General features: G+C 38.3%; 1 protein-coding gene across 1 annotated transcript; it reads right to left on the minus strand.

Moving 5' to 3' along the window:
• Window positions 1–865: 865 nt before the first annotated feature.
• On the minus strand, window positions 866–24,515 carry ipo7 (importin 7). The gene is made up of 25 exons (XM_084403802.1): window positions 24,113–24,515; window positions 18,783–18,864; window positions 15,556–15,709; window positions 15,312–15,470; window positions 14,137–14,293; window positions 13,939–14,028; window positions 13,170–13,264; window positions 12,898–12,982; window positions 12,675–12,809; window positions 11,861–11,960; window positions 11,677–11,753; window positions 10,505–10,621; window positions 9,574–9,663; window positions 9,302–9,467; window positions 9,046–9,206; window positions 8,314–8,442; window positions 6,751–6,817; window positions 6,545–6,670; window positions 6,284–6,381; window positions 5,918–6,013; window positions 4,328–4,548; window positions 4,039–4,247; window positions 2,464–2,670; window positions 2,168–2,284; window positions 866–1,924 (listed from the first exon to the last, which is right to left on the minus strand). The coding sequence occupies exons 1-25, from the start codon at window positions 24,194–24,196 to the stop codon at window positions 1,827–1,829; spliced, it is 3,120 nt and encodes a 1,039-aa protein (XP_084259928.1). The 5' UTR covers window positions 24,197–24,515; the 3' UTR covers window positions 866–1,826.
• Between the last annotated feature and the right edge of the window lie 1,905 nt (window positions 24,516–26,420).

Raw genomic sequence — 26,420 nt, forward strand, 5'->3', positions numbered from 1 at the left:
CATTAGAGAACTGACCAACACAGACACGTTATAGAGAATGACGAGGAAACGGATGGCCTTTGAGGTCATAACATTAACAAACACCGGTGGACTGATGGACAGTCTGCACTTCACTATGATAACTCATCTTAGTTTTTCTCCACATTTGAGTCAAGTAATCTTGAGACAACATATATGAAAAGTTATCAAAGCATAACCAAAACAATTTCAATTTTCAGTGTAATGCAAGTATCTTCATTCCTGATCCCAGAGATCCACTTTCCTACGGAGTTTGGTTCTAACGGGCTGTGATTTATTTAATCTTTTTACTCATGTCAAATATATCGGTATACTATACATATATCAGTCCAACTTTATGTATAGAGCTGTGATTTTACATTTTATATATGTAATATATAATATATGTATACACAAAATATTGCTTTACGAGAAAATTTTCCAAAGTTTGCTCAGATCAGGAGTTTCAAACTGTTAAAAGAGCCGCCCCAGCGATGCACATTTTGGTCATCTGGAAATCCCCAATCAGGTCATAATGTCCAGTAAGTTTGAACACCATTGGCTCAGACTGTGACAAAGTCAAACAACCTGATTTTTTTTTATTAGGATGTCTTGGTGGCATTACCAAGACCATGCTTTAGGGACTTGTGGACTTTATTGCTTTATGATAAAAAAAAAATGAAAAAAACTTGTGTACTCAACCTTACATTGTGCATGGCACACATATATTCTCTGCTTGCTTCAGTTTGTACCCAGATGAGACCCAATAATATTGCAAGAATTACTAATCAGCCAATCACCCTGAAAGTGAAGAGAAACAACCAATAAGAAATTACTGGAGAAACGAACCGATTCTCAAATTTAAAGCTTTTTTTTTTTTTTTTTTTTTTTAATGTTGTGTATACTTGATGGTTCATCCATACATCAACCAAATGCTTGAGACCTCCTCAATTCATGCTCCAATTACTTAAATGACAGTGCTTGTAACAATATCATTATCCAGAACACCAAGTGCATTTTCTGTTTGGAGCCTAAAACATCATTACAAGCAGCAAATGATTGCCACACACTATTATTGAAGCCCTCTGAACACCAACCATTATAGGAGAAGTCACCGTCCAGGTAACAATGTTCCAATTCTTAAATAGTTTTCAACTGAGTTAAAAAATTTGCAGTCTGATACAGAAGGCTAAGAGACCTGAACAATATGAAAGTGCTAGTCATTAATTTACAGAGATCAGGCATCACATAGTGCTATGACAAGTATCCAATATGCTACATTTGAATACACATTGACACCTTACAAATGCCTCTGGTTGTTTGACCAGGCAACTTAAAAATCAAGTGCCTTGGCTAGTTATGTACAATATGAGATTTTTTTTTTTTTTTTTTTTTTTTGATGAAGAAAACTTTGACACACTAACTGCCAGAGGTATAATCTTGAAAAGGCCCTTTGGCCCGTACAGTGACAATGAATTTGACGTTACGCCTCAATTTCAATTCGTTAGCCCCCCGTAGTATGTGTGTGTGTGGGAGCTGCCGTTATGGTATCTCTCCTAATTTTTGGATTCCATAAGACAACATTGTTCAGAGCTTTATTTTTCCCCCCCACTTGCTTAGCGTTCAAGTTCTTGGTTTGTTTTCCCGGGCATTGGCTGCATTTGGTTGCTTTCCCACATCTTCTGGTGCTGTTTTAAATTTGATAGTCAGATTTGAAGAGTGAGAGAAGAAGAACCAGTTCTGGAACCACTACTTCAGGGAGCAACACAAGTGTTTTCATTTCACTACATTCAGTCACAGTTAGAAAGGGGGAAGGGGAGAGAGAGGACTCAATTCATCCCAGGGGCGCTGCCACCAAAGTTGAAATTGGATGGCACCACGGGAACTGTGAACTTGTATCCTCCGTGCTTCTCGATCATCTTTGATTCTAAAAAACAATCAGAAACAAAAGCAAAACAGGAGGGAAATCAGCAAGCTGAGCATATAGGTAACGTTTTGGCGGTATACTGAGTGTTTTGAGCTTTTCAGAGCTTGACAAACATGTTTTGGGTCCAATATCTGGCAGAAAACAGCCTAAGTGTAAATTTGGTATTTTTGGTTATTTTGTTATGTCAACAGGGGAACAAAAACTGCTGCGCAATCGATTACTCAAAACAGCTTTTTGCCTCACCATGTGCTGCTCGCCGCTGATCTGCAAGTGTTGCAATATCCTGAAGATGTTTTCTTTGTTCCTCATCGAGACACTGCGTGAGCGCCTGGTACCACGCGGGGTCACGGCCCTGGACATCTGAAGGAGGGAGAGCAGTCTGAGTAAAACGCTCTTTTAAAAGTACAGTAAGTCAACATTTGAAGTGGATCAAAACAAGTTTGTTCAAAACTCGTGTATAACTTTGATGAAAGGTTTTGATCCACTTCAAATGTCGACTACCGCAGTTTGTTCATACACACTGCAAGTGAAACTCGTACTCTGTATTATGGCTTTGAAGATCTGGTATTCGTCGACAAGGTTGTCTTCATCATCCACCGAGGTCGTGTAACCCTCAAGAGCGGTCTCCTCTGCGTCGTCTTCCTCCCAGTCTTCGTCGTCGCCGTCCTCTCCTGCTTGTTTAGCTAGCATTTCAAGGTATTCCTGTCCTTCTTCATCTATATCATCTTCATCACTGCCCAACTCCGCTGCACAAGTACACAACGGGTCGCATGTCAGAACAACTATACATTAAAGTTCATTATATAAAAAAAATATATATATTGAAATGCATCAATATAATCAAATATACCAATTTTCTCAACTTGACATTCAATTTCCAGTGTGACAAATTATCTGGATGTAACAGAAGCAAGACTCATTTGATCGGACAGCCAACAATGATCAATTATGGCATTTTACTCCAAATTGGATTAAAAAATATATATATATTAATATTTATTATGAGGTCATGTGACAATGTAGCATATTATACAACTACTTAACTTTATAGACTATTATTCAGAAATTGTACTGATTTGACTGCACTGACACTAGGCGCGTTTCCATTAAAGATTAGCGAAAACTTTTCTAAATATTTTTTCTAAATATCTAAAGTCATTCCAAAAATTGCACATTGGTAGGTTTATATATACATGCGTATATATCACAGCCACGTACCGCACTAGACATTATTATTATTATTATTATTATTATTATTATTAATGGAAGGAAATGTAGGCGTGTTATCCAAGCATTAATGGCAAGGAAAGACCCTTATACTGTGAGCGGCTCATATGAGGTGTTTCTCCCTCAGATCTGCCTCGAGGTCTTGATTGTGGCATTTCTTTGAGGTTTAGAATCCAGCATTTCTGTCATTATTTTGTCTTTTATGAGTTTAATAAAGAAGTGTCTCGTATTCTGTCCAAACACACGCGTCATCTACGTCAGGTGACCTGTAAATGCGCAAAAACTGTTTCCATTGCAGTTTCGCGAAATATTCCTTTTTCGAATTGCCTGAAAAACCTCCTCATGCGAGCGTTAAAACTTTTTTGCGATAAATGGGAGTTTTTGCGAAATTGACGTGTTTCCATTGGGCGTATTTTCAATTCGCAATTTCAATTTGCGCAATTTGAGGGGTAATGGAGACGTGGCTACTATCAGATGAGAACAAAACGAACTGACTTGAGCTGAATGACACTTGTCTTTGTAGAGCTACTTTACAGCTGAATCAAATTGGTTTAATAACTTACGAACTTTGCAACATTAACACTGTTATTGAACTGAATCAACATTGTATCAAATTGAGCTGAATGCTGAATGTCAAATACAGCTTAAGTCTAAAGTTATTTTCCTTTTCATTACAGTGAAGCTGTTAGGAAACAATAAAGAGCAACATAAATAATGACTAATGTTTGAAATTTTTACACAGTAAAACAAATGGTGGTATCCATTCTGAACAGATAACAGTTTGTCAATAACAATGTTTGTCAAGAAAAATGCATTGTATAACTACATTTTATTGCAACTAATATGTAAAACCTTTCATTAAGAAGCCTTGGCAAAAGCTCATTTACCAGTCTCATCTTCCTCCTCTCCGCCCTCTTCATCGTCGTCCTCATCATTTTCGTGCTCGGCCCTGCAGGCGTAGGCCCTCTTCAAGCCGTTAAACAGGAGGATGGCCGCGGGAAGGAGCTGACCTGCGACCTGGTTGACAGCCTGTGGCCTCTGGTCCAGATCCATGAGCGCGCACAGTCCTAACACACACATCTTCCGATCGTGGAGCCTGCAAACAACAGCGATGGCATGTTACTCTTGCCCTGAGAAACGCTTGTCACGGTAGGTGTGACGGTATGAAGCGCGTACCCGAGGAAGCAGTCGATGTCTTTGAGCCACTGGGAGATGAAGTGGTTGGTGATGGGCTCGGTGTTGTTGGGGAAGCGCAGATTCTCCAGTGTGTTGAGGAGAAGAGAGGGACTGTAATAGAGCGCAGCGATGGCCACCTGCAGACACATGGTCCTCAACTCACTGGTCTTCACTTCACGTGTCAGACGCTCCAAAGCGGTCGTTACAAACAAAGGCACCACCTGCAGGAATGGACACCGAGCTCATTAACTCTGGAAAGCCTGACATGTTAATCAACGGTGAGAAAAATACAATCTTTTGAAACTGAACAGTTGAAAGTTTAAACTAAATATTTAAAAAGTGTTTGATACATCAGGCCTTTATGCTCAAGATTTACAGATGAAACTCGAAAAATTCGAATATCGTGCAAAAGTTCATTTATTTCAGTAACTCAACTGGTGAAACTAATATATTATATAGACTCAGATGCGAAGTGAGATGCAAACAAGCCTTTATTTGTTATAATTTTGATTATTATGGCTTACAGCTTATGAAAATTTGGGGTTTTCATAAGCTGTAAGCCATGATCATCAAAATTATAAATAAAGGCTTGAAATATCTCACTTTGCATGTAATGAGTCTAAATATAAATATATTAGTTTCACCTTTTAAGTTGAATTACTGAAATAAATGAACTTTTGCACGATATTCAAATTTGAGTTTCACCTGTAGGAGACTTGAGGTCCAAACGGAGGAGATATAAGCAATGCAATGGACCTGCTGATATTTATGTGGCCAAAAAGTAAAATGAAATTCTGATAGCTTGTAAGATTTATAAATTTTTATAACAGTATAGCAGATTCGTACATAAAAGTGCATATAAATATCACTATCTATATCTCCCAATAATGTCTTGGTAAGATATTTAAGCACTTCGTTTTATGATCACGCTTTGAAGTTTTAAAATAAAAATGCAATGCAATCCAATGATAATTGAGAGATGAACAAATCAACTCTCATCAAAAGCATGATGGATAATTTGACTCACATTAGATTTAAAAAAAAAAATGTTATGGATAAGCAAGCAAGCTGACGTTGCTTTAGTCTAGTAAGTGGACATTTTTAAATATTACTCAAATATAAATTATTCTTATATTCACTGTATAAAAATCAGTTATGATTTCACAGAAAGACACAAAACATGTTTTAACAATGAAACTAAAATGCATTTTACTTGCTAAAAAGTATAAACTATCAATCAGTCGACAGAAGGCATGCGGTAGATTGTGTGCAACCGGTTTGTCAGCAAAATTGAAAATGTTGATCATTTAGAAGGCCTTAGAAATGTGCATGTCAGATATGATATAGTAGGCATCATGGTCGATATATTTTTCTTATAAAATTAAGGCCATAAGAAATGGGTAACAGTTCAGTGACAATGTTACATTGATTTTATTTTTATTATAATAATTATTATTATTTATAATCACTTACTGTTAGAACTACGTTTGTTAGCAATTTTAGCAACAACACAAATTCTCCACATCCCTGGTTTTCATACATCACTGCTAGGAAGACGAATCTAACGTGGACAAAGATCGAGAAACACACCTGGTCAATACCACGACCTTTGCACTGTAGAATGATGACCTCCAAGAGCTTGGCCGCATGGCATTCTGGGTCCTCCCCTGGGTCTCCTGACAAAATCTGAGTGGGCACACACACACACACACAGTTTAATAAACACAGTCAATCTGACACACTTTCTTAAAATCAAGGGCTTTTCAGTCGCACTTTTAGTCCTGCTTTACATGCATGTTCTTCCTATAATGCTAACACCCTGATGCTAACCCTAAACTTAACCTTAATCCATATTAGGTACAAGTAGTTACCTTATATTGATCAGTGCTTTATTTGCACATATATTTGCAACTGACTTTAGTTTTGGTTTGTACTAAAGTAGAGGGACTGCTGTACCTTTTTGCACATACTGTAGATTACTTCAAGGTATTTGGTGTCAGACAGGAGCGTGTCTGTGTCAACTGTGATGTAGTTATGGAGAAGTGGCATCATATCTGAAACAAAAAAGGTACATGAAGCATTTCCCTTGAATTTTTAAAGTAAACAACCGTCACACATTTCTCAACCAACAGAAATCTGTGTAATCTCCCTGACGATCTGTTTACAGTTTAAGAAGGAAGTTCATCGAGTGAACATGCAAAGTAAACGCTAGTTTACCTGTGAAATAGTCAAATCCGTCTTGTTGGAAGACCTCATAGACCAGAGGGAGGAGCTGCCACATCTGAGGAGAAACCTGCTGACACGTCAGACTGTGGGCCAGGGACAGGATCTCCTCGTAGAACTCTGGGAACATAAACCAGAAACAATGAACACACAACCAAAGGCACGCAAAACAGGCGTTCCCACTAGTGTGTGAAACTCACCCAGGACGTGCTGCTGCAGGACTGTGCCGATCACCTGCAGACAGATGCCCTCTAACTGCTGGGTAATCTGAAATCAGCCAATCAGCAGTGTGTTAACAAACAGTGGCGTCTGTGCTCAGAATGATATTTGTGTAATAGTTAAATAGTGCGTGCGTCAACTGTCCAGTCAAAAAAAATCGTAGCACAATGGCATATTAACCCTTTCCCCGCCATTGATGGAATCTGTGTTTTCACTGTAACACGGTAGGGGGCGCTATTACGCATCTTCTGAAAGAGTACAGAATCTCTGGATCAAAACACAGGTGAAGAAGCAGAAACGAGCGATAAAAGCATTGCTTATGGTGCACGTGTAAAATAACGCGATCATCAAACGTTAAATTGCATACAAGTGAAAACTGCCTAACATTGCCGAATGAAATGTCGACCCAGGCCAGGACGACAGGACTGTCGAGCTACAGGACTGTGAAGCTTTGGGGGTGTTGATGGACTCCATCTACTCCATATATGTTTTGATCATCGTTCTTAACCCGATCAGGCGTCGCGACGGAAAATGCTACCAACACTATATTTGCATTGTTTTAAGTGTATAGGGTTAGGGGTAGGTTTGGACATTAAAAAAGCCCACGTCACACCACATAAATGTTATGCTGGTAACACAATCTGATGGCTAGCATTTTTGCGTGTCGTCTTTGACAAAAACTCGATTTTCAGATTTTTGCTCAAGATTTTGCTTTTTTTTATTAAAAATGTGCTTACCCACATTCAAGTGTTAATAAATAAGAATGCATGCACCTAGAATAAAATTTTTTCCTTTTTTTTTTCTTAAAGCAGAGGCTCTGTACTTTGAAAATTGCATGTTCATCTTATTCTGGAGGCCATGAAATTGTGAAAATGATCAAAAAGGCTGGCAGTGACTGGCAACTTTAAAAAAACGCTGGCGGGGAAAGACTCAACATACAGCATGTAAATACCTTTAAAATGGTTTAAAACCATATGTCAGACATAAGTCATGATCCACCTTAATATTTAAGCAACTCTGAAGTTGAACGATTACAAATTTAATCCACACAGATTACTTTAATTCACGAATAAATCACACCAACCATTAATATTTGTAAACAAATATTTCCACAAGAATTTGGAGATGTGTCTTATATTTTCACACTCAATCTCCAAATTAACGTGAAAATGTTTACATACTTTATAAAAATGCCAATTAACAAATATAATGTACTAGTAAAACACAGATTCTCACCAGTACTGTAGATCTAAAGCTCTACAAGGAAGTGTAATTGTGCCATCTCTCCCTAATTTCCACATGGTTTCATCTTCCATATATACATGACATTCATACATTAAGTTCCAAGTTCAAATTCATATTAAAGGGATTAGCATGAAATTGTACACAGTGAAAGCATTTGCTATATAAATATAAAATGCAGATAGATTTCCTCAAGGCTATTTAAAGACAGCTCTGCCTTGGAGTTTGTGGGCGGCTGGAAGTAATTCTACAGGCCAGAGAGACGGGAAGAACTTCTGCCGCCCATGTTTCTATTTTCTCACCTCTTTATGGTCCTCCACTACACTCAGCAGTGTGTCAATGGTGTTGAGGATGCCCATGGCGGTCACTGCTTTATCATCACCTCCTTCCTCATCAGGCCCCGTCTGGATCACTTGGTTAAAGGTCATGGCCTGAGAGAGAGAGGAATCAAGCTCGAATGTTTAAACTGAGAAGATTTTTGCAAATTGTTTGTGTGTGTATGTTTACATGCATGCATGTATGTATGCGTGTACACGAATGTATAATATAATGCACATTAGCTTATCGATCCACCGGTTAACATTTACGGCAGATAATGAAAATGCAAATTCAGTCTGACAGTAGATGGAACAGCAGAAATATATCAGTTTATATCAGTTAAACAAAGCAGCGCTGCAATTAAAAACACTACTTTATTAGGCATTATATGGAGATCCAAGACAGTCGGTTTCCTTCAGATATACATTCATATAACTCAGAAAACACGAGCATGTAGAATGTGCAGCAGCAATGTGTTTTTACTGTCAAACATACAGCGTTCATGTTTCATCTTTCTTATACCATTTAATATACAGTAGTCAACATTTGAAGTGGATCAAAGTTATACATGAATTTGGAACGATACCCGTTCTCGTCTTAGGACAACTTTGATTAACTTTTTTTGACCCACTTCAAATGTTGACTACTGTGTTTAAGACTTTTAATGGCCTTAAATTTGATTTAAGACTTGCATGGACTCATAAAACAGTTCTTACCAAATGCTGGGTCATCTCTACAGCGATCGGGGTGACCTCCTCACTGTACTCGCAGATCATCTTCTGGATGACGTTGGTAAGATCGTCGTTCTCGGTCTCGCGCACGATTTGGAGGAGTGCCTGCATCACGGGCCGAATGTGCGGGGTGATGTAATCTTTGGCTGATGGGGGGAAAAACAAACAATTAAAGCCATCTCAAATAAATGCAAGATGAAGGGAGGACACAGAAAAAGAGATTAGCGAGTGAAATCTTCACCTTTCTCCTGATTGCTGATGAGGACCTGGAGGGCGATGGCCGCCTCCACTTTCACAGGCATCTCGTTGTCGTTGATCAGACACAGGCGGGTGAGCTCGAGGGCTGTCTGCAAGTTCTGGTCACTCTTGAACTTGACCTCGCAGAAGTAATGAAGCACCCAGCAGGCCTAGAAGGCAGAATTACCATGAAGTAAGACAAGTCGACAGAGTTTGCACCACTCAAGATTGAATTGTTCTTTAATAGCGCAAGACTGCAATGAGCACATCTCTCACCCTGGCTCTCATGTAACCCAGCTCACTGCGGAACAGAGGAAAGACATGATTCTGCAACATGAACTCCATCTGGTCTTTGTAGATCTTCCTCTGATTGAAAAAATAAAATCATCAATACAACTACCCAAGAAGCTGCGTTGGTTATTCTAGGCTGGATTGAAAAGGATTCGCATTAAATCTTTCACATTTAAAACATTCAAGCGATTTTTAACCATCGCGAAACCAAATCCAGTTCTTTTTGGCATCTGTGAGCATGAGTGGACACACAAAATTGAGTATCCTTATAAACACAGTTGGTTATGTCTTGTGTGAAGGTAAACAGCTGAGAAGGAAAACGTGTATCAGTATATTGGATCTGTGCATTCGGCCTTAAAATGACAGCAAAAACTTGCTGTTTGTGTCAATGTTAATCAGACAACAAAAAGACAGATAATCACTCACTGCTCTTAACTGAATAACTTTTGTAGCTTTAACAAGAGATTAATCTATATTTACTTTATACAGTGAAGACTATACAGCGTTGGCCAGTGTATATTTGAGTATTCAGTTACTGCACCTGACAACTTTTAGACCCACATGAACAAATTAAAGCACTGTATCTTTGTTATATTGCACTTGTTTGTTCTTTTAAAACTGACTGTGCACTCTTCTTTACTATTGTTTGAACTTCATATTAGTTAGGCCTGTATATTTTGTTGTGGTTTTGAAATTGGAAACGAGAATTTAGAAATTTCACTGATATCTAAAATGTTTGTGTCAGAAGCTTCTTAGAATACAAGGTCAGAAATAATGAAAATAATCTTTATTCAATTTTTTTGTGGAGGGGCCAGAGAAAATGTAGGCAGGGCACGACAATTGAACCCCTGGCCCAACCAGGAGAATTTAAATAAAATCCTTAGCGTTGCACCCTGAACTGTAATGCAAAAATCACCTTGAGGAGAATCTCAGCCAACGAGCCGATCATATGAAGAGCGCCGTCTTTTTTCCTGGGGTCAGAGGCGGGTTCAGTGAGGATCTGATAACAGAAGCCCATGGACTTCTGCAGCACCTGTTAAACAATGAGAAGGTTAACATGCGTTTCAAAACGTTTCTCACGATTCATGTCATGTGTAGGTTTTGTAGGAGAATATGGAGGCTGGCCAGTGGTAGAGTCGTTTAGACGTCACTGGGCCAGTACTATGATCTCCAGTGGCTCTGTGGCTGTGAGTGTGGCGTGAGAGCCGTCCCACAGCCTGTAAGACACAGACCGGAGACGGCACTAAACGTAGACGGACACTACGCACACCGTCCACTAACAGCCAATGGCTGACACTTTCAGAACACAGGCTGAACTCAAATTCTTAGGCTGCTTACACACAACATAAACACAATAACCATATATGAGTGTATACGTACGTTATGTACGATAATTGGCGCAGTCCGCTTTATTAGCTTGAATGCTTTTGTTTTCTCGATTTTTTTTGTTTGCACATCATTTAATGTTTTTAACTAAAAGAAAACCTTAAGATATAACATAAGCTTGTGTATATTGCCTAATCATAAGCTTCTTCAGAAATAGTGACAAAAACTTGATGAATAAACAAAAATAACTTTCTAGTTAAACATCATTTAAATAAACTAATACTTGAATATGTGTTTTTATAAGCCCAAATATTCTAATAAAATATTTTTGGAAAAAAAGCCCATCTTACTGAAAACATTTGTCAAGTTGCCAGACATGACTGAATGTATTACTGCCCAATTAGAGACAATATTCTTTGTCTATTGTAATATAGTACTTATAATAATCTGTCAATAGAGGCCACTGTATAACTATCGTCTACAGACGTTTGAGCTTGAACCTTGATAACGGCTGATTGCAGCTATATTAAAATATATCACATTACAAAGAAAGGAAAGCGCTTCCTTTGAATAAGAGAGACAGCTCTTTGAGACTGCGAACGAGCTCTTTCCACCCGGCGTCAGAAGCATCTAAAGTTCTGTTGGAGCAGCAGGGCGCTGATTGGATACATGAGTGTTGGCAGTAACATATACACAGAATTCAGCCAAACACAAATCACGTCATAGGCCTCATCATGCCAGATGGCGCTTCCAAACACCCACCTCCTTCCTTTTGTTGCAAGCGGTGAAGAGAAGCGTCTGAGCTGCAGTAGTTGGGGAGATGAAGTCTTCAAAGACATCTAAGAGGAAGCAGAAAGAGAGAAAGCATGAGCAGAACGATCTGGTTTTGGTTTTCTACGGTGCACGAATCTTTTGGTGGTTCAGATAAATATGGTGTTGCTCTAACCAAATTTCATGCGGATGTACTCGTACGGGTCTTCCTGCCAGAGCTCTTCATCACTGTCTGTGTAACACATGAGGGGGAACACCACATCCTGAATGATGCCCTGAAACCACACGCACAACAAGAACTTGGATAAGGTGTATGACATGAGGCAGTGGTTAATGAGGTTTTTAGGTAAGAACACGCTTGCAGTAAAAATCACTGCAACGCAGTCACTCATGGCTCATTACAAGCAAAACAGTAAAAAAAGAAGATATTTTTAATAATGAAGTCACAATGATTTAGTTAGCATCTTTAATTTAGCTAGTTAACTTGTGACAGAGAAATCTCACTCAATCATTTCTGCAAATAATTTTTTTGAACGGTCAGTTTCAATCAATCGATCCAAAATACTGATTCATCCCTCAGAAGTTCACTGTGGTGTTTTGTTTTGATATGTCTTAAACTTTTCTAAACATGGCAGTTTATATGAATTGCTATATTGCTCAATTACAAAAAGAAATTAAATATTTTTTATTGAAAAAAAGAAAGAAAGAAACTAACATTTTAAAACTAAATTACTGCATTTCACTTCATTTGGCAACACTGGCTTTTTGCTCAGCATGAAATGTAAATTGACCATATTTAATTTATACATGCATGTAATTGATCTTACTGTGAACCATTAACTTTTAGGACATTCAAGAAAATAAATAAATATTGATATTCACATTGATTATCGTCCAAACCTAGGTTCTAATTTGCCTAATATTTCATAAGACTTTCAAACCCTTAGTCAAACAAACACTCTGCATCATGCAAAACCACACGTACAAACCTGAATGTGTGGCTTTAGGTTCTTCCAGGTGACGGCGTGTGCGATTCCCTGGTTGATGTAATTCAGTGTCTGCTGCAAAACTCTGGGAGCCACGTATTGCTTTTCCTTATACTGATACAACACCTTCAACAGTACCTATCAGAAACAGAGTCAAAGTTCATCAGTTATCAGCACACGTCATGTCAACAACCCACTGAACGATCTACTGACGTCTCCTGTTTACCTGCTGTGCAGCCACGGCATAACCCTTGAGGAAAAGCTCTGCAAACTCTGTGTACTCTTTGGTTGTGTTGCCAGGGCTGCCATACCTTTGGGGCAAAGAAACATGCCTGAAAATCCAGTAACGGTTTCAAACACACAAGACCTTCCGCTGAAAATAACTAATCGAGTGTTTCCAACTGCTCAGCGTGGGCTGAAATTCAAATGGACCATGAGTCATCTGCGAAAGCTTTATATGTAGCGCTCTTGGGAGGAAGTGATGTTACGTTACTGTACCTCTCGAAGAGCCGGGCGAGGATGTGAAGCGCCCACTTCTTGCACTTCCACCAGGGCTGTTCGGGCCTCTCGTCTTCATCCACCTGAAGGGTCTCCTGCAAAGCCACACAGAAGCGCTTTAGAAGATCACGCCTCAAAACTGAACACTGCATACTATTAAAAAGTATGTGAAATTGAATAACATTTGAAGTGGATCAAAACCTTTCATCAAAGTTATACATGAATTTTGAACAATACCCGTTCTAGTCTCAGGACAACTTTGACGAACTGTTTTTGATCCACTTCAAATGTTGACTACTGTAGTAGTATGTAGAACATCGATTTGAGATCTTTAGGTAGAGTTTATAGGCTTTTGTAGGAGAATATGGAGGCTGGCCAGTGGTAGAGTCGTTTAGACGTCACTGGGCCAGTACTATGATCTCCAGTGGCTCTGTGGCTGTGAGTGTGGCGTGAGAGCCGTCCCACAGCCTGTAAGACACAGACCGGAGACGGCACTAAACGTAGACGGACACTACGCACACCGTCCACTAACAGCCAATGGCTGACACTTTCAGAATGTTAAGGTGAACTAATCAAATTTATTTAATCAACACTCAAAAACAGTGTTCTATATAAACTGCCCATAAAGCAGTTTTTATATAAACTTTTTAATGACAATAATTGTTTCTACTCCAATTCATTATACACACATATATACACACACAAACCGAAACTGTGTTACGTCACTAGCAAAAATGACAAATTATGATAACCAGAAGCACATCCTTACTGGAGGAACATCTCTGTCCACGACGGTCTTCAGAATCTCCATCCACTCAGTCAGAATCTGGCGATTGATCAGCTCCAGAGGGAGGTTGTACTGTAAAAACACCAATCAATTAATGCGAGACCCAAAGTAAAAAAAAAAAAAAAAAGCTTCTTTCTGGATAAGCGGTGATCTCCTTTATTTCAGAAATGACGGCAGTACCTGGAAGAGAGCGTAAAGGATCTTAAAGATCTGCTTCTGAACCAGCGCAGACTCGCCGGAGGGGTCCGGCAGCAACTGTATGAACCGGTCCTTCAGCATCGGCATGAAGATCTGCATGGCAGCGACCAGCGGCTGGCGCTCCTCAGGCTTCTTATACCTTACAAAAAAGAAAAAATACAGACTTGCATCAGGACAACTGGTGGTAGTGCCGTAAGCTCACACTGACTGCCCAAATCCATTTTTTTGGGATACCACTCAATATAGTTTAGTTGTTTATATTAAAAAAACAGACATACACACTCAAATAAAATCATGAGTTAGTAGATTAACGTTGGAGGATTGAACTTGAAAAACGGTGTGTACTGACGTCTTTCCGCGTTTAAAACAACATTCCTTCTGATGTTCATTCATGTTTATTTGATGCTATAAATTAACTAGAAGGAAGAGATGATCGGTTCACGAGCAGCTTTAACTGAGGCTCTACAGCACATTAAAGAGCCACAAAACTGTATTTATTGTTTAAATTGCTTTTTTTTTTTTTAAATGACACAATTTGAAAGTTGAGACTTTGTGTCATATCAAACGTAGCCTGGTCTGTCCTGTCTGTCAGCGCGTTGTCAGTGTCCTCTCGGCTCCGCAATGTATGTTTCACTGCGTGAGAACGTGTGGTGTGAGAGCAGCGTGGCTTGTTGGACATAGCAACAGTAACTAAAGGGGGCGGGTCTTTGTGAACGGTTAATTGTACATCGCAAAGGATTCACTTTATCAATAATTTGTGACAATTATCTAATGAACAAATCACACAAATGTACAGCAAAGCCCTAAAACAGATAATTAAATCACCATAGTCGCATGAACGCAGTTATTTCTTTCCAAATTTCATAATTGTGACAGCCCTAGCGACATGCACAATTAAGTAAATTAAGTGTATGTAAAGTGTCATGTAGGAAAAATGTTAAAACCATTTAGAAGACATGCGGTATTAGCTTATTCAGGTGTCAATATTTTGGTTAAAACAGAAAACCACAATGTGACAATCTCATAATTTGTAAATTGCAAACGCTCTTTTCTTGTGTTGTAGACTTGACATCGTTTTTGATAATCATCAGCATTTCGTTGATACAAGAAATATCAAATCAGACACTCAGTGTTTCAGATATCGTGTTTATGCTTACTCGTAATTCTTCACCAGCTGGTAGAGGCACAGAAGGATGCCCAGCCAGTACGCACTGTTGTCAGACTGCAGGTAGAAGCCGATCTTGTCCACGATAGCCGTCCATCTACTGGGGTAGTCGTGCTTGATCATGTGGTGAATGCAAGTTGTGAGTTGCACTCTTTGAAAGTGAGAAAAAAAAAAAACCAGGTTAGAAAAGAAAGTGATCCGACTCTCCCTCCCGTGTACGTGTAGCTGTGTGTTACCTGATGCGCTCTGGGGACTGGATGATGGCCTCCACTATGTTGTCTCGAATGAACTGCCTGTCCTCTTCAGGGATGTTACTGGTAGGCGTTTCAGTGTTTGCACTATCTCCTTCACTCCAGTACTGTGTCACCATGTTCTTCAGGTAGATCACACCTGAATGACAACGACAGAGGTCAGAGACAGCAGGGTCAGATCTCCTTTTTTTTTTTTTTTTGCATTTGTAAAATGCATTTAGGAATGTGTGCAAATAAAAGTCCTCAAGTTATGAAATTTACCCCTGGTCTCACAGACAAAGCTTAAGCCTAGTCCCAGACTAAAACGCATGTTTGAGCCGTTTAAACTGAAAGCAACTTGCACTGACATATCTTAAAATTTGTCGGTGCCATTTTTTTGTCTCGAGTTTCTAAAAGATACTTTAAGTGCCCTGATTGAACTAAGGCCTAATCCTGGCTTAGTCTAAGATCTGTCTGTGAAACCAAGCCTTAATGTCTTAAAAAGTCTTAATCTCAAATGGTGTAAAAAATAATAATAAAATTCAGAATTATCCTTTTAAAAAGGTCTTAAATATTGGATTGAATCATGATACAGCATAAGTTGATTATTAAACTTCAAAAGGCTATGGTTTTATTAAATAAAGGAGCGCTTGCACATTCAAGTCAAAGCGCAGCACTGTAGATCAGTTCGCCACCAGGGAACACTGCACACACGATTGCTTATGATCTACTGTTGATTAATTATGACAATGTTTACTTTATAGTGTTTATGTTGTAATATGTTGTCGATGGTCCTATGAGTGCATATTTTATCTCCCTCATCATTTTAAATGAGCTTATAAATGTCTCCTATCTTTTTATCAAGGGAAAACACATTATTCGATCCATTTTCTGGGGGGAGGGGGGACTAAATGTAAATTCCTGCGGCCACTTCAGTCCCAAAGCTTATGCTTTGTTTGGGATTTTTACACATAAAAATGTGGTCATGTTAGAGAAACTCTGCTGCTTTATTGACAATAGACCTTTTTGCCCACCAAATATTGCCAATGAAGCACAACTCACACAGAAGTCGCTGTCAAATTCTTTGTGTTGGTCAGTGGCAATTCGCTTTAACAACCCAAAAGATGGGGAAATGCATTGCCCTCACAAAAATCTCTCAAACACGTGGACTGCTACTGAAATGACTGCATTTCGCCCGTGAAAATTCACTGAACAAAGGTAAATGTGATCGCACCTTAATGCTTTCTGCAAAATACATATAGAGTATAAGTGGCATGAAAGCACGCCGTTCTGAACATATTTGAAAACCTGTTGGCCTTGAAGCCTAGCCCAGTTTTACACAAAGAAAGGCTGAGGTTAACATGCTTGAATGCCCACTTGATGTCAAGAAAGCCTGAGCAATGTCAGGAACTCAGTGCAGCTGTGCATCTGTTGAAAAACCCCAGCAGGTGTACATGAGGCCTAGCCAGAAACAGCTTTAATTCTATTCACAGCTTCACACCAAAAAAACGCTCATGTAGTTAAACAGAATTTGGGGAAAATAATAGAATGAAAAAAGAAAGAAAAAGGTTTTCATTGAGGCCTTTATTCAGCATCAGCAGCCTCCACCTCTTCTGGTTGTATAATAAAAATAAAAAATCTACTCACGGCCAGCCAGACCATATATGTGCAATACAGTCTGTGGACGGTTTAGGCACACAAAGATGCCAGCGTGAGTGCTGAATATGTAACCAGAATTAGCTGACAGTGAGGATGAGTTAGACCGGAGACAATCAAACAGCAGAGCGATAACAGACGGGTTCATGAAGCCGGAAGAGAGTAATCCTGCCCGCTGCTGCTGAATCAGCAACTCTTCTCATGCCTCGAATCTACGCTGTGATCTGCAATTGGGCATGTGATCACTGAACTGACAAATAGTGTCAGGTGGTACTTATTTTTAAAGTTAGTTAGGTATGTTTAAGTTAGTCAGAATATGCTTAATACTGCAGAGCTTTTGTTCAGCGCGAGTTCTGATGCAGTCAGAGAGAGAGAGAGAGAGAGAGAGAGAGAGAGAGAGAGAGAGAGAGAGAGAGAGAGAGAGAGAGAGAGAGAGAGAGAGAGAGAGAGAGATGAATTACCTCAGTCTGTGCGTCTCTCAACAGTGTCCAGCACCAGCGACACTACGTTTATCTGCACCACGCTAATGAGAAACGCCATGTAGCTTTTTTAAGTTGCTGAACTATTTTACTGACAAAATCAGAGCAGCACTGCGAGTGTGTGTGTCCGTACTGTACGTGTGTTCGTTTGAGTGGGAGAAAGAGATATGTGCTTTAAAAAAAAAAAACAACTAATAAATGGCTAACGTAACCGTGGCAAAAAACGTGGAAATAATTTGTGGTTTTATCCTATTGTGCACTATATTTATTTGCTTGGTCAGTGTCGTTGTGGGGTTTGGTTCTTTTGTTGTTGTAGTCTGTAAAGACCATTGAAAAAACTGAAATAATTTGGCGCAGCGATATGAAACTAATGTGGTAAAGCCCTGCCTGGAACTACTTTAGCCTTGCGTTTCAATAACTGCATACCTAAGAGCGTTCGTCAACCAATCAGAATCAAGCATTCAACAGCCACATAGTGTATATGCATGTATGTGTGTGTGTGAGAGATGTGTGTAAAATAAATATATAAATAAATAAATAATACACACATACATATAATACACACACACACATATATACATACTCACACACACATATGTGTGTGCGTGTATGTGTGAGTGTGTATATATATATATATATATATATATATATATATATATATATATATATATATATATATGTATGTATATATATATATATGTGTGTGTGTGTGTGTGTGTGTGTATTATATACATATGCAAAAGCATCTGAAAAGTAGTAGGATAATGTGACAAAATTATTTGTAATGTTTATTACAACAGAGGGATTTCTAAGATTAAAAATGCACCCGACTTCAATGAAAGCCGTATGCAGGCTGTGTGTGTGTGTGTGTGTGTGTGCGTGCGTGCGTGTGCGTGTTACTCAAACACACAGTGACAGAATGTCTCAGCTCTGTGTCAACATATGACATCTGATACTAAAGCATAAACAGGGTGTCATGGAGTGACAGCGAGGAGGAGGAGGTGTGAGTGTGCAGTTCATCTAGAATAGTATGACAGCAGCATTCGGAGTAACACTGGTTAGTGTCGAGGATGTAAGTCATGAGAGTCGTAACCGTACCTGCTTGCCTTATAGGCAAATCCAACTGGTCCGACATGGTCACCCGCAGCAGTGTCGACACAAAGTTCATCTGGCTATGGCCCTGTGGAGAGGAAAACAATCAAACATGTAATAAATGCACAATTTCACTTCCCATAACACACCTGACTGAATCTGGATGATTTAAGCTACAGTTCTGTGTAGATCAGTGTTATTATGGTTTTATTAATATTTTGAATTAGCTTTCAGTTTCAGTTTCAATTTAATTTAAGTTGCTTTTTGTCATTTTATGATAACCATTTAGGTGTAAAAGCGATTCAGATTGCATGACAATTAACGATAATTCCCAACTGACCCTAATCACTTTTTTTTTTTTATTAATTTATGGCTGTTATTCAAGGAAATATTCAGTATGGAAAGTGCGAAATCTCTTTATTTTCCAAATACAGCTGCGGCTTGGTCACACCACAGAAATGCCGTCGGTCCAACGCGCAACGTTGCAGTTATGCTGTGTCATGAATCAGACTTTTATAATAACTGCACAGGCCTGTATTGCAGCACTGATGAACTGAAACAGCATTTCAGAGAACTTCATTTCCAAACACACACCACATCCACTTCTGGCCTCTCACACTGAACACCATAGAGCTACAAAACACACTAGTCAGCTAAGATTTCTGTGGAGAGAACCACTGAAATCTAGCCAGCTTGACTACAATTTATGAAGCGCCACCATTTATGGTCATCTCAAAGTGTTTTCCCTCCTTTGAATATGGCCTTTCAAAAACAGAGCGTCCTGAGATTAACGTGTCCTGGGGTGATTCTATCGTAACAAGCTCAGAATAAAAGGATGCAGGCTGAAATGCCATGACAGCGTTCTCACCCGAACACTAAAGCGTCAGCGCACAGGAATCCAAGCCTGTCGTCCACATGGGCCGCCTGGAGCCGGGCCAGCTCAGACAGTGACCGTCACAGGCATCAATCCTTAATACGCAATAATTCCCAAACGACCATGATAACCATTCATTTATTCCCGTAATCAAATGCACTTTGTCAAAAGAATTCATGTAAAAGCCCAAGGAAAATGTTTTGTTATCTAGAGAGACTTTTGAGAATGTATTGTAGGACCAAAAGGAGTGAGGCTGGGTAAGCGATGTAATGCCAAAGTAGACAATAATAGCTGAATAAAAACAAAACATACAAAGAATTAAAAAAAAGTGCAGATGCAGATAACTAAACTAACTAAATAAAAGGTAACACTTAATTTTACAGTGTCCTTGTTATACGTTACATGTAGTTACTAAACCATGTCATGGTAACACTTTATTTTAAGGTGACCGTTACACGACGTTACTACATGACAGTAAATTATGCGTAACGCCACCTTAAAAAATAAGTGTAACCCAAATCCTATAGAAAGTACATATTAATATTACTCATGATTTAAATTAGGGCTGCACGATATTGAAGAAAAATGCGATATGCAATTACTCATTAAATAATGCGATATTCGATACCTTTAAAATATATTTTTCAATCTTTTTTAGACAATAAAACATCCCTACAACTTCTGAAAGTGAACATCAGTGTTTTACTGTCGCATAAGAAGTGTTATTTTAACATCAGTGTAAACCACGGGTTTAGGGGTTCAGGTTATCCTACATTAGGGTTATTTAACAACACAAACTGAATAATCAAATGTAAAAAAAAAAACACTGCTTAGTTTTCACTGTATGAATTAATTATATCCTGATTCTTATTAAAGCTACAAAAGTTATTTAGCCACGAGCAGCGAGTGATTTTTCTTCATGACCCCAGTAATTGCAAGCCGTTGTGATGTGCATATCGCGATACATACATTTGCGATATTTCGATGTATTGTGCAGCCCTAATTTAAATGTAAAATTACACTGTAACAAGGACACCTTAAAATAAAGTGTAACTTCTAACTAACCAACTAACTAAACGTCTGACTGGCTAAATCAATTCGTCACACACACCATGTATAAACAAAATAAGGTAACACTTTATTTTACAGTGTCCTTGTTTACATAGTTACATGTACTTACCATAGTAATAACAGTAAATTATGGATAATTACATGCAACTAACCCTCAACCAAATCCTAATCTAACCCTATAGTAATGTAGTACATGTAGTTGCTTAATATTACTCAGTACTTAAATATATAATTACACTAACAATGACACCTTAAAATAAAGTGTAACCCAAAATAAATATAAAAAAATTGTTGTGAATTCCATAACTGCACGTTCTTCGATAAAAAACATTGGTTGCCCTTTATTTTACAGTGTGTGTGTACTTACAGTATTGGGTAATATACATGAATTTAAAGGGGTCACGAACTGAGAAATCAAATTTTCCTTGAGCTTTTGACATAAGAGGTCAGCATATTATAAGAATGTCCTGTGAGTTTCAGAACGGAAAACTTCCTTGTTAGTCCAAAAACAGCTTTTATTGTAGAGCTCAGAGGACGACTCGTCCTGGAATGTGCCTATTCATGACATAAGCTAATAGTGCGACGAAAGCAGAAGAAAAATCAACGCCTACTTCATCATTGCAACTTTGGCCCCGCCCACTGGCGTGCTCGTGAGATGACGAGAAGAGCAATACAGGATCAATGGACTAAAAACAACTAACTTCCAAAGGATCCTAATGCTAGGAATGTGGTTATTTTCAACAATGTGAACGTCTCAGTTGAGCATTATTTATTTGTATGCGGTACATTTTACTGTGGACTCTTTGGTAAATCAGTCACAATTTCGGCGCAGGCTTTGCAAACAGACTTTTACGATACGGACTCGACAATAATGCCACAACATGCAAGTGACTTAATTCTAATGCCTGATCAGTGTTTTCTGATATGTAATGATTCATGTAGATACAGTCAGATGTTCTTTGTCTGTGTGTCAGTAAATCAAAACAGTGACTAAATTGTCAACTTCACATTGTTTCTCTTAGTAGGTTTGTAAATATTCTGTTATTTAAACAGTGATAAAATTATATAACGAAAGGGATCAAAGAACGCTCCCTTTACAGTTACCGGAGCTGTCAATCAAACAGCGCGAGTTTATCAGTAACTGAGTTTTGAACTTGCGCCATAACTTTCGTAATAATCAACGACTCTCTTATTTACATTGTGTTTGCACTGTTAGTTATGATGAAAGCAGAAATCGAGTTGCATGAGATCATCACTGCAACCTTGATTAAATGTAAATCTATAATCAACACTTTTCACGATAAGTTAACCTTGAGAGCTGTAATAGTAAAAATGTGCTTAAAGTTTTTGAGAGAGTTCCACATGTAATACTCAGCTATTTCATTTGTAAAGATGTCAGCCAATCACAGCAGTGGGTGTTTACACTGAAGTCTCAAAGTAGACACACCCCGTCAAACCGCGCATTCAAATCAGAGGCTAAAATCAAGGTAGGAAAAATGCCTTTTATTCCTAAATTATGACAGTTTTTGATGTAAAAGTCTTACTAACATTAGTGCACGCCAAGAAACATTATAAAACAACGCAGTTCATGACCCCTTAAGGTCAGGTTTTGGGGTAGGTTCAGGGTTAGGCTAGTACCTAAGCCTACTTATTACAATGTGCTAACTGAGTTACCATCTTGTGTTTTTTATCAGTGGAATTATTATTAGAGTTGTATTTTCATATATATTAATAATAATGTACTATTTGAAATACTTTTAAGTCTGGTTGAGACTTCTTCAAAATCTCTTCCAGGCAGGTCTATGGGCTGATCGCTCAGGTATTGTCTTACTCGTGTTGCTCAAGTAACTACTACTGTATACAGATTACTGCTAAATGAGACTCACGGGTCTCCCAGTCCTACTAAACAAACCCAAGCACCTAGATACCACACAATAAAAGTTGACTAACCACCTAATAGCTATTTAATCCTGACATATGAAGCAAAGCAAGCGAAAAAACTGATATAACTGACTAGACATCTACCAAAAATGTCTGTTGACAAACTAATATACAGGCCAGAAATCATAAGCACTACCTCGGTTATTAGAAACATTACTTTAAACAAGAACACATGACAAGACTTAAATCTTCTTCATAGTACATGACAACTGCCCCCAACAACATAGTTTGATACTATTAGACCGACACTAGTTATAGAAACTATCCTTAAGTCACAGAATTATGGCATCATATGACAATATCATGACATTACCATGATGTATGAAGAAAACTAGTTGTACCATGGCACAAAACATATTGCATTACCATTGATATGTCCCCCAAACCAAGGTTTTGCCATGTAAACAACAATGTAATAAGTTAAAGTGACAATTACATATATGATATAGGCTATGTAAAAAAAGCAACCAGAACTGACAACACCATCTATTATGATTGTCAATATAACTGTCCTAAAAATATAAACTAGATTAGTTAACGTGAACTATGTAACGTTATTATTCTTAGTTAAATCTACTTTCAACTTTTACTAATACATTGTTCTAATCAACAGTAAATGCTCTGTGAACTAACATGAAGAATCAAGTGTATTTTTTAACTTCTGATCTATTTTTATCTAACATTAACAAAGTAATAAAAGCCGTGTGAAATATATTGCTCATGTTAGCTAATGAGACATTGTTGTAGTGTTGCAGATTTATCTAATTATCATGACGTCCGCATCTGACACATCCATGGTACCACAGTACTTTTAAAATACTGACGCAGTTTGCTAAAGTAATGGGCCCAAACAGTGCTAGAATAGCGATTTAACACATTAAAAAGCATCGTAATCTGTCCGCGTGTCGATTTAAATATGACCACGGAAAATGTGAGCGTTAAGTTGGTGAAGTGCTTTATGAAGAGCGCGAAATAACAACAAGCCTCCTGCCTCATGTTGACACGTGAGAGACTAGCGCCTAGCATCTCACGCGCTAGCACATTCGCGCACACCAAATAAACAGCCTCAACATGCTCACACACTTTATTACATGACCTCAAAACACGAAGACGCACACAACCTTATCCATTCCAACCAACTATTCAAAGTCACGTTACATTTAAGCGCCGTATCGTCTGTTTAACACTATCACTTTTCCGTGAGCCATTATCGCGGTGACGTAGTACACGGACACGAGCTGCTAGCGCGTGATACAGAACGCTAAAAATATATGATTTCGACCCTTTAACACATTATCAACTCATATTACTTATTACTGAAGGGCTATACGCCAACAAAATTGGTTTAAAAAAATACATTTTGTTCAAGTTAAATGACGGCTACAGCATTCCTGCTGCGCAAGGCCCGAGGCGCACCACCACCATCATCATCATCACTCGATCACTTTACCTCGTTGAGTTGTCTCTCTGCGGCCTCACGCAAATTTGCGTCCATGGTGCCCCGAAGGGCCTCGATCAAAGAGTTGAGATCCATTACAAGGTGGCGGTCTGGCTCGGATTCGGAAGGCTCAGTGATCTATGAAGTCCCGGGCGGGCGCTGCGCACATGGACGCTCAATTCTTCTGCTACCGGCGCGAAAGGAAGAGCAGTCGAGATGGGCCGGATAGATCAGCGCCAATTTCTCCACAGCGAATTTCCGTTCTACAAGTAGGACGTGCAGGGAGTTGTAGTTTTTGACGTTTGCCTTTCACTTAAAAGAGTTCCAGATTACCTAATATAATACAACTAAATGTTTCCATGGTGACCGTGTACACAATAACATTTCGGTTATGCATTGTGTTTTCTTCTTATCCGTCTAAGAAACGTCTTGTACTTTTTAAAAAACTTACAAGAACAGTAACCCTTACGAAAATTAACCATGGTTTTATCATAGTAAAAGTGTAGACACCATGTATTTTTGGCGGATTAGTTGATTAGCATTCGTGTGAGCACCGTTTTACTACAAATACCATGGTTAAACTATGGTAAGTGTAGCTAAAGTGTAGCAATAACCATTTTTTGTTGTTGTTTGTTTAGTAAAACCATGGTTAATTTTCGTAAGGTTCTGGGAAATAAAACAAATACATGGTAGCATAAATGGCATCATCTGTAACATTAGCTTTGGTCAAAAGTGTTAAAATGTCTTGAGTGTCACATGATCCCCCAGAAATCATTCTTATTCTTATTAAGTTCATTTTTAGTCCATCTCCTACCCTGAAGTCCGTTTTGCAGAGATGGACTAAAAATGAACTCCCAAAACTTACTGTCAGATTCTAGAAGATTAATTCTTCAAACAGTGGTAGTAGAAGAGGATGTGGTGCTGGTCTTCAAGAGTCACTCTCAATCTGTCTGTCTATAAAGCTTATAAAAAAATGATTTTTCATGTATTTTACTACACTTCAGCTTGTGATTCTTATTAAGAGCTAGGACACATTTTTAGGATTCTTTATCTAACCTAAGTCTCTGAGATCCTGACACCTTGCTCTTCTGGAGACTCCAGGTAGGTTGCAGTTCTGGAAAATGGTGGCGCTGGAAACTAAAGGGTTCCTGATGGTTTTACACTTAATCCTTCGTTCTTTTGCAGGTAACGTGTCTTTTCTCCTCCACCTGTTTTTGTCTGACCCTGCTGACCCAATGAGCATTTCACTGCCCAATGGTCATGCCTTAACTGCAATTTCTAGTATTGCATTAGTATTGCATCCTTCTCATGGGCATTTAATAATTTTTGACTTTTCAGTCTTAGTTAAATCTCTTTTTTTGCTTATTTTATCTGTAAAAGAAGACATGCCTAATAATTCTGCACACCTTAATGTGAGGCGTTTTTCATTTCTAGCCTTCATGAACAATTATATATCACTTATAAGTGATTAAATACAAAATGAATAGTAGTTATTAAGATTAATATGGTTTGGAATTGGCAAAATGTGCCTGGGAATAAAATATGATCAGAAAATCAGCGTGCCTAATAGTTCTGCACGCACTGTGGTTTTCAACATTGGTAATAATAATAAATGTTTCTTGAGCTGCAAAACAGCACATTATTATGATTTCTGAAGGGTCATGTGACACTGAAGACTGGAGTAATGATGCTGAAAATTCAGCTTTGATCACAGGAATAAAATAAACTTGAGAAGGTATTAAAATAGAAAATAGTTCTTTTAAATTGTAATAATATTTCACAATAAAACAGTTTTTACTATATTTTTTATCAAAATGGGTAAGCATAAGATAATCGTAATCATTCCAAAGTTTTGAACGGTACCCTAACTATAATGATATATATTGATATCCACAACTCACCATAACATTCTGTTTTTCTGTGTGATTATGTTGCTGCTTTATCATTGCAGGAAAAGCATGAATTAAATAAATAATATTAAATATATCAGGCTATTCAGTAGAAGACTGTCAGCCAGACAATGATCCCAAAAAATATCAGGTCGACCTATGAAAATATTTTAGTTTGCTGGTCAAACTCCTTGAATTTAGTGGCTATGATGGAACAGGACTTGAAAAGAGCAATTCAAGCATGCCAAGAAGCAAGGTTAAAGGGATAGTTCACCCAAAAATGAAAATTAGCCCATGATTTACTCACCCTCAAGCCATCCTAGGTGTATATAACATTATTCTTTCAGACAAATACAATCTGAGTTTTATATATAAAAAAAAAAAATTCCTGGCTCTTCCAAGCTTTATAATGGCAGTTTCTGTTTTGAAGT

Source organism: Rutilus rutilus (assembly GCF_951802725.1).
Source record: "Rutilus rutilus genome assembly, chromosome: 3".
Taxonomy (NCBI): Eukaryota; Metazoa; Chordata; class Actinopteri; order Cypriniformes; family Leuciscidae; genus Rutilus; species Rutilus rutilus.